Below are 9540 nucleotides of genomic sequence, written 5' to 3'. Positions count from 1 at the left end.
GTGTTCTGTGGGGTATGGCTCAAGAAGGGAAGTAAATAGGTGATATCTAAAACTGAAGTTCCAGAATAAGCATTTTACAAGCATGCTATTTTAGAAAACTGGAAGTAAATATGGGGGTTCAATTAAAAGCATCTAAAGAGGTTACCTCTGGATAGTCAGATTCTTGAATAAAGCTGGAACAATTTTTGTGCTGTTGTGCATACACGTAAAACGTAAGATGGCTAACAGAAACCAGATGAAATGTAGAGTATTTGCTGTTTCTGTTGCGTGACTTGAATACATTCTTAAAAATATAAAACATCTAACAATGAGGATTATTTTTTTAAATGCGTTGTAAATGCCATAACCATTGAAAAGGAAACAGTATAAATAGCAAAATGTATAAAGGGGAGGATAGGAAGGAGAAAGCATAAAAATATCGAATCCTTCATTTTTAATTGTAGGTAATTAACTGATGTGTTAATATTTTAATATCTGTATCATATTCTTGCTTTTTTGGAGTCCTGGTATGGTGCTGTGGGCTAATGCATTGGACTGTAAAGTCACTTTGAACTGCAAGGTTGACAGCTCAAGCTTACCAGCCACTACTTGGAAACCCTATACAGGATAACTGTGGGTCAGAACCGACTCAACAGCCCTTAACAACAACAAATCTTGCTTTTAGCATTATAGGGATTATTTATCTAAACTTAGACAAATTATATACTTTCACATCATTTCATTTTGCTTACTCAAGTAAAATTAACTGATAGATTTAGTTATAAAGCTATAATTTATTATAAATCCATTTTTAGAAAATTATTTTTATTTATCTATTCCTATGGTGTGGCACTGTAGGATAAGCACTGGAGTGCTGCCCAAAAGGTTGGCAGTTCAAACTCGCCAGCCACTCCTCAAATGCCCTATACTCATAAGGTCGCTGTGAGTCAGAACCAACTCAACGACACTTAACAACAATGTTAATAATGATTATTTCTGAATGGCAGACTAATAATATTAATCTTCTTTTATGTGCTTAAATTGAGGAGTTCTGGTATAGTGTTTCAGGATATTCACAGAACTGAAAGTTTGGTTTGAGCCGCAGTCTGCAGTTCAAATCCACCGGCTGCTCCTCATAAACCCTAGACAGGGTCACTATGAATCAGAACCAACTCAACTGGCACTTAACAACAACATCACATTCTTAAATTACATTTGAGTAGATATTGGTTTGGAAAGAATGTTATATATCAAAAATTATTATAAAAACATAATCACAAACCCACCAACGTTTTTCTGTTTCTAAAGCACATACTCTAAATAAATGTATCAATTTTGAAAGAAATATTCAGTTCAGAAGATATCATCCAGATAAAATATCGGCTCATTTTAGGAAAAACAATAGAGTTGCTTTTTTGATTTTTGCTTTTTTTTTTATTGTGACTTGGGGGAAGGTTTACAGACAAGAGCATCAACTTTACATTCAACAAATTATACACTTTGTTTCATCTCAATGATTGCAATCCCCTCCTTGTGACAATAGTTATCCTACTTCAATAGAGTAGTTTTGAAACAACACTACAGAAATCAGTAATTTTAAGGTTATAAAAAATTTTAAGTAAGTGACCATTTTTTTTTTAAAGTGGATGCCTTCATTTACAATAGATTCATGATGATGATCATGCCAAAAGTTGGAATACAAATCTGTCAACCAGAAAATAACAATGAACAAGTTCAACTGTCACGAAACTGAAAACAGTTGTGATTTCCAAAGATCTGACCAAATAAAACCCTGGGTAACACCTTTTTTGTGCTATTGTGCATACATGTAAAATGTGAGATGGCTAACAGAAACCAGATGACATGTAAAATATATGCTGTTTTTGTTGTGTGCTGTGGAGCTGGATCTTGTGTACGGTTTCCATGCTGTAAATCTTTAAGGGAGCAGAAAGCCTCATCTTTCTACCGCAGAGCGGCTGGTGTGCTGCAGCCCTGTATCTGTGACTATGTGTCCAATGCTTATAGCCACAGATCCAAATGGCTATAAATATGGAAATGACAGTAAGACCATGTAAGAATAGGTAAGCAGCAAGTAGATGACTTGGGCTTTGGTGCCTGAGAATCTGGACTATGGCACTCATAGTCAATGAAGGCATACAGAAATTATAAATGAAATAAGTAAATTTGATCATTAACCAGATCTTCTCAAAATCAGATTGCTAATTTAACCCCAAATGATTTATAAACTCATCGTTTCCCTCAGTATCCCTACCAGTTTCTTTAACCAAAAAGTTGGGGAATATAGGTTTAAGAAAATTGAACTCGCTGGCCCCAGAACCTCCTGTCAGACAAACCTCATACTGGTAGCTCTGGGACAGGGTCCCTGTACCACTGATGTCCACCAAGTGGCCCGGAAAGTGGCCCTCTGGCACTGAGCAGCGACCCAAGTAGGTCCTATTCCTCTTGCACAGCCGCACCACCACGAACAGGAGCACTGAGAACAGGAAGAGCGTCGAGACGGATGCCAACGCAATGATCAAGTAGACAGTGAGCGAGTCGGTCTGAGTCTCATCGAGGGTCGTCTCCGGGAGCCGCAGGTAAGGCTGTGAGAAACCATCTACAAAGAGCACGTGCAGTGTGACGGTAGCTGACATTTGAGGCTCGCCATTGTCCTTGACTAACACAACCAGTCTGTGCTTGGCCGCGTCGCGCTCGCTCAGAAGCCTGGCAGTGCGTACCTCGCCATTGTGCGCCCACACGCTGAACAGTCCAGGCTCGGTGGCCTTGAGCAGTTGGTAGGACAGCCAGGCGTTCTGGCCTGAGTCTCCGTCCACAGCCACCACCTTGGTCACCAGGTAGCCCGCCTCTGCTGCCCTTGGCACCAGCTCGGTGTAGGACGCAGAGTCGTTCTGCAGTGGGTACAGCACGAAGGGTGAGTTGTCGTTGTCGTCCACGATCACCACACGCACCATTGCCTCGCTGCTCAGCGTTGGGGAGCCTGCGTCTGTTGCGACCACGCGGAACTCGAATGATCGCTGGGCCTCATAATCCATAGACCTCAGAGCAAATAGATGCCCATTGTCTGCATTGATGGAGACCAAGGAGGCGAGGGGGAGGTGCGGGTCGAGGGGCGACAGCAATGAGTAGGTGATTTGGGCGTTGGTACCTGAGTCTCTGTCAGTGGCGCTGACTGAGCCAAGGTACATCGCGGGGCTGTTGTTCTCGCGGATGAACAAAATGTAAGAGTTCTCGGCAAAGGTGGGTGCATTGTCATTGACGTCAGAGACCAGCACGGTTAGTTTGTGTTCTGTTTTCAATCTGGGCGTACCCAAGTCTGTGACGGTGACATTGATACTGTACTCTGCTCTGGTCTCTCTGTCCAGTGGTTTCTCTGTTACCAGGGTGTAGAAATTATCTACATTAGGCTTCAAAAGAAAGGGGAGATTATCCTGGATGGAACACATCATTTTTCCGTTGTCCCCAGAGTCAGGATCTGAAATTCTGAAAATGGCGACCACAGTTTCCGGGGAGTTTTCCGGAATATCATTGATAAGTAGTGACATGGTGATTTCGGGGGCGTTGTCATTCACATCCACCACTTCTATAGCTACAGTGCATTTTCCGGAAAGACCCCCACCATCTGATGCCTCAATTTCCATACTGTAAAATTTAATTTCCTCAAAATCCAGCAGTTTTTTAAGTCGAATTTCACCCATGACTGCGTTTATTTCAAAAACTTGAACAACTTGATTTGAAGGATGAAAAAACGAGTAGGAGAGCTCCCCATGGGTTCCAGCATCTAAATCTCTAGCGGAGACTGTGATGACAAGGGAATTTATTGGGCTGTTTTCTGGGACCTGCACCTCATAGAGCAACTGAGTAAATTCAGGGGCATTGTCATTGACATCCAAGACCAGAATGACTACCTGGGACGTTCCTGTCCTGAGTGGTGACCCACCATCCAGCGCCGTCAGGGTTAACCTGAGCTCAGACTGCTCCTCCCGATCCAGCGCTTTGTCCAGCACCAGTTCTGGGTATTTCCTGCCATCGCTGTGAGTACGAGTGAAAAGGTGGAAATTGAATTTGGCACTAATCGTATAGTTCTGAACTGTGTTGCTGCCTACGTCCAAATCTTGAGCTATTTTCAAGGGAAACGCAGTTCCTGGCGGGCTGTTTTCTGAGATTTTCAACAAGATTTCACTTTCCAAGAATACTGGTGCATGGTCATTTATGTCTTGAACCTGTAATTCACCTTGAAAAAATTGCACCGGGTTTTTCAATAATATCTGGAAATGCAGTATACATGGATCTGTGTCACCGCACAACTCCTCCCTGTCCAATTTTTCTTTTAGGAGCAAATTCCCATTCTTCAGCTGGAGCTGCAAATGTTTGCTCCCGTCAGAAAGGATCCGGGCCCCCCGCGCAGCCAGCTCACCTAAGCCCAGTCCCAGATCCTTTGCTAGATTGGCCACGAATGACCCGCTGTCCCTCTCTTCTAGGACCGAATACTTAATGGTTGCACTACCCGCCTCCCACCACAGTAATAGAATAATAATGGCGGCCACTTGCCTTTTCCGCAGTTCTTTGGTGAGCGACGTATCCATTGTTCCTTTGGGTACAGAACAATTACTAAATCACAAAATAATTGTTTTATAGTCAATTATCCTGAGTTAGTTCTTTTAACATTGACGAATATGAGTATAGCTAGCTCTCCAAAAATCTTACATGCCCAGTAATGCAAAAGATTTCCCTCCTTCCGTGAGCTGCCAGAACTGCTCGGTTTTAATGGAGTCAAATCACTGGAGTCCTGCAGAGCCAGGTTTTCCCTCTCTTAGCCTGCAGCGCCACCAAGTGTTTTTGCTTTCCAACTTCATGGATTTTTCATTTCAAAGTTGATGATAATTCCTAAAATGTGTCTCACACCTTTCAGGTCAAAGAATTATATACACCCCCTTACTTGTTCAAGTAGCTAGCAATAATTGTGAGAGTAAACATCTTCCTTAATAAGTATCAATTCTTTCTAATCACGACAAAAAATTTTCATTTAACGAATATTCATCTGCGCAGGCATTCTTTTAATTTATGGGAATAAAACAGTAAATGAAACACAAAAAATTCCTGCTCTCATGGAGTGCATACTGTCAAAAAAAAAAAAAAAACCAAAACAAACAACCCAATAATTTGTTCTGTTAGAAGAGCATTATGAATATTTTTAGCCCAGTTTCTACTCTGAAAACAAATGTTAAGGTGTTTGAAACTCTTGAAAGAAATTGAAAATGTGATTTTTTGTCAAGCCTTGAGTTACAAAGCTTTGGGGGATGTCTTCTTTGCATAAATTAATTGTGTACAATACCCAGTAAGCTTCAGAGGAAAACATTGCTTTATTAGAAATCAGTATAAGCTTAGAATTCAGGCAGTCTTTTCTACAAATATGAAGAGAGCAATGAAGTCAACGAAGTAAAACTACAACAAAACTCTTCTTGGAAAAGGGTCCTGTCTGACTTGTATACACTGAACAAGAGCCTTTCCTTCAATATGTCCTCTAAGATTATGGACGTAGGGTTATTTAAAATCACTACTTCAACTCAACTTGGAGTGAGAATAGTTGAAGCAATTCTCCAAAAGAAGAATGTTATTCAGTCAACCAGTTTGATAATCATCTATGGGAATTCATTTACTTGAACAAAAATCAACCAAATAAAATTTAGGTAATTGTGAAACTGTAGGATAAGTTCTGGACCACAAGGTAGGTTTGAACTGCAAGGTTGGTGGTTCAAATCCACCAGGTGCTCCTCAGAAGTCCTATACAGGGTAGCTATGACTCAAATGATTCAATAGCACTAAACAACAATACAGTTGTATTTTAATTGAGGATAAAAAGTATTCACTGAATTATCACTTGATAATATAAATTGCCTGACTTTGATAGGAGTTGGAAAGGGCATTTTTCATAAAATATAACGGATATAGGTTAAAATAGGTTTTATGACTAATAAAGACATATAATGATTATTTATACAGAACTTGAAGGGAAAATCTGACATTAGTGTGGCGCTGTGGGCGAATGCGTCAGACTGAAAAGTCGTGAAATACAAGGTCAGTGGTTCAAGCTCACCAGCTGCTCCTTGGTCGCTATGGGTCGGAATTAACTCGACGGCACTTCACAACAACAACAACAAGAAGCAGGTCCTTGAGTCCTGGTGTGGTGCTGAAGGATAAGCACTGGATTGCAAGTAACTACTCCTTGGAAGTCCTATGTGGATCACTTTGAGTCGGAACCAACTCTACCGCCTGTAACAACATCTTAGTGTTTATCTTTACTATTTCAAAATTTCACATTACCTCAAAATGTGACTTACACGGGAAGATTTAATAATAGCAAACATTCAGATTGTAAAGATCTTATATGGTGATAGTGATAACTATAGTTAGCTTAGTCTTTGCAATTTTTGGAATATAATTTTTATGATTTCAAAGCATTTAAATGCAAATAAACTTTTTACTTTTTATTCAGATTGTCAAATATTGTTGAATGAGAGTAATAAAAAAACAAACAAACACTGAAATTATATAGGGAAAATACGTGTTACCACAGTTTGATTTTTAAAATTTCAACATAAGAAATGGTAGTAAAATCAGCAATAGATCTGCAGTAACATGCATTAAGCATGGAAATTCATGCTATGTAATCTGCAATATTGACAAGGGTTGAGAATCCAATACCTAACTGAATTGGAAGTTATCTTTTAAAAAAAGTTTTCCTACTTTACCTCCTCCCTGTTTCTTGGAGAGAGAAGTTTGGGGAAATTGGCTTCAGGAACTTGAAATCCTTGGTCTGTGAGCCCCCTGCCAGACACACCTCATACTTGTAGTTTTGGGACAGGGTCCCGGTGCCGCTGATGTCCACCAAGTGTCCCGGAAAGTGGCCCTCCCGCACTGAGGCGGCTCTGTTTCTCCTGCACAGCCGCACCACAATGAACAGGAGCACAGAAAACAGGAAGAGCGAGGAGACAGACGCCAACGCAATGACCAAGTAGATGGTTAGCGAGTTTGCCTGGGCCTCTTCGGGAGCTACCTCTGGAAGCGGCAGATAAGGCTGTAAGAAACTAGGAGCACGTGCAGCGTGACGGTGACCGACATTGGCGGCTCGCCATTGTCCTTGACTAACACGACCAGTCTGTGCTTGGTGGCGTCGCGCTCGCTTAACAGCCTGGCGGTGCGCACCTCGCCGTTGTGCGCCCACACGCTGAACAGCCCTGGCTCCGTGGCCTTGAGCAGCTGGTAAGACAGCCAGGCGTTCTGGCTCGAATCACTGTCCACCGCCACAACCTTGGTCACTAGGTAGCCCACCTCGGCCGACCTGGGCACCAGCTCGGTACAGGGCGCAGATCCGTTCTGCAGTGGGTACAGCACAAAGGGCGAGTTGTCGTTGTCGTCCACGATCACCACTCGCACCAGCGCCTCGCTGCATAGCACGGGGGAGCCTGCATCTGCCGCGCCACGAGGAACAGTGCTTCATAATCCAGCGACCTCAGAGCGAACAGATGCCCATTGTCTGCATTGATAGAGATCAAGGAGGCGAGGGAGAAGTGTGGGTCGAGAGGCGGCAGCAGCGAGTAGGTGATTTGGGCATTGGTGCCACAGACAGTCTCTGTCTGTGGCGCTAACAGTGCCCATGTGCAGCGCGGGTCTGTTGTTCTCACGGATGAACAAAGTATAAGAATTCTGGGAGAAGATGGGTGCATTGTCATTGATGTCAGAGACCAGTACGGTTATTTTGTGTTCTGTTTTCAACTTGGGGATACCCAAATCAGTAAGGGTGACGGTCATGACGTATTCAGCTCTGTTTTCTCTGTCTAGCGCTCCTTCTCTACAGACGGTCTTAGTAAGAAGGGAAGACTGTCATCTATAGAACAAATAACTTGTTGGTTAATTCCAGAATCTGCATCTGAAACATGGAACACTGCTATTATCACCTCTGGCAAGTTTTCAGGATGGGACTGGTAAGTAAAGACATGGTCAATTCACGGACATTGTCATTCACATCCAATACCTTGATGACTAAGGAACATTTTCCTGATAGTCCACCTCCATCTGTAGCCTCAACATCCATGTTCTTCCTAGTTGAATTTCTCCTGAGATTGTGTTTATTTAGAAGGGTTGGTTAATGTCATCTATCTGAAATAGGGCATAAGATACCTCCCCAAAGGACCCTGCGTCTAAATCTGTCGCTGAGACTTTGACAACCAGGGAGCCTAGGAGGTTGTTCTCGGGGATTTGCACCTCATAGATCTCCTGAGTAAACTCAGGCGTGTTATCATTGATGTCTAAGACTACGATCTGAATTTCTGCAGTATCAGACAGGGGAGGAGTCCCTCCATCCACCGCGGTTAAAATTTAAGCTGAAGTGGGGCTGCTTCTTACGATCCAATGTTTTGACTAGCACCAGCTGAGGGATCTTTCTTCCATCACTGAGATTTTGAGTGAGAACATGAAAGTGGGGGTTAGGAGTGATTGTGTAGCTCTGAAGGTGGTTGCTACCATTTTCAAAGGAAATATCTTTCCTGATGTAGTAATTTCTGATATTTTTCAGGAGCATTTCTTTGGTGGGGAACTTTGGGGCATGGTCATTTATATCTCTGACCCTTAATCCAGCTTGAAAAAATTGCAGGGGATGTTCCAGTAACACTTGGAAAGGTAGTACACATGGCTCAGTGGAACCACACAGCTCCTCCCAGTCCAATTTCTCATTTAGCAGCAAATCATGGGTCTGTGGGTCAATCTGCAAATGCTGTCTGGTCCCTTTGAAAACAACCCGGGCACGTCTTGCCGCCAGCTCTTCCACCCTGAGTCTGAGGTCCTTTGTCAAGTTGGCCACAAACGTGCCATTTTCTGTCTCCTCCAGCATGGAATCCTGCATTGATTCTGAACCCACCTCCCATAAAAGCATCAATATAATAAAGTTCTCCACTTGCCTTTATCTTGTGCTGTAGTTTTGTTTGTGCCATCTCTATTGTTCTGTCAGAGTGGAGAGGAAGCAAAAAAAAAAAAAAAAAGATCCCTCTTCAGCTTCCAACTACTGTGTCCATTCACTGGAACTGAAATGTCTTTGTTATAGAATTTCTAATTTGTTCTTGTAACTGACGTGGTGACTGCCTTCCTGAACACTTTGGCTCTAAATGTAAAATTTTACTTCAGCTAAGTGGGTGTAATGGAGTCTACCGGATCTTGAGGATTTAAAAATTCCCTTTCTTAGCCTATACGGCCACCACGCGTCCAAATCAGTAACTTCGTTCTTAGGTCAATGTTCCCATTCCTAAAATCTGTGCATTATAAACAACCTCGTAGTGTATGAAACACATGCATAAAGAATTACCTGGGCTTACAGGTGTTTTTTAATTTAAAAATTGTATAAAAATTTTTAAAGCTAATTCCTGGTATTCCCTCCAAATCTTAGATCCAATTCTCTGGTAATGCTAACATGACTCTCTTAGTGGTTTTAATGCACTCTCACTATTAAGAATCGCTCCTTCAATGTAAACTAATAACTAAGTTTGATTC

At 42.2% G+C, this 9540-nt stretch overlaps 1 protein-coding gene across 1 annotated transcript; it reads right to left on the bottom strand.

Annotated features, from left to right (window-relative positions):
- Positions 1-2198: 2198 nt before the first annotated feature.
- Positions 2199-8929, bottom strand: LOC102838233 (protocadherin beta-17-like). The gene is given in 9 exon segments (XM_006866237.1): positions 2199-4608; positions 6750-7086; positions 7089-7481; positions 7484-7625; positions 7627-7844; positions 7847-7972; positions 7975-8100; positions 8103-8373; positions 8375-8929. Coding segments are annotated over 9 exon segments (4578 nt in total).
- Positions 8930-9540: the final 611 nt, after the last annotated feature.

This window comes from Chrysochloris asiatica, unplaced genomic scaffold, assembly GCF_000296735.1.
Source record: "Chrysochloris asiatica unplaced genomic scaffold, ChrAsi1.0 scaffold00087, whole genome shotgun sequence".
NCBI classification, from domain to species: Eukaryota; Metazoa; Chordata; class Mammalia; order Afrosoricida; family Chrysochloridae; genus Chrysochloris; species Chrysochloris asiatica.
This window is presented reverse-complemented; position numbering and strand designations above follow the sequence as displayed.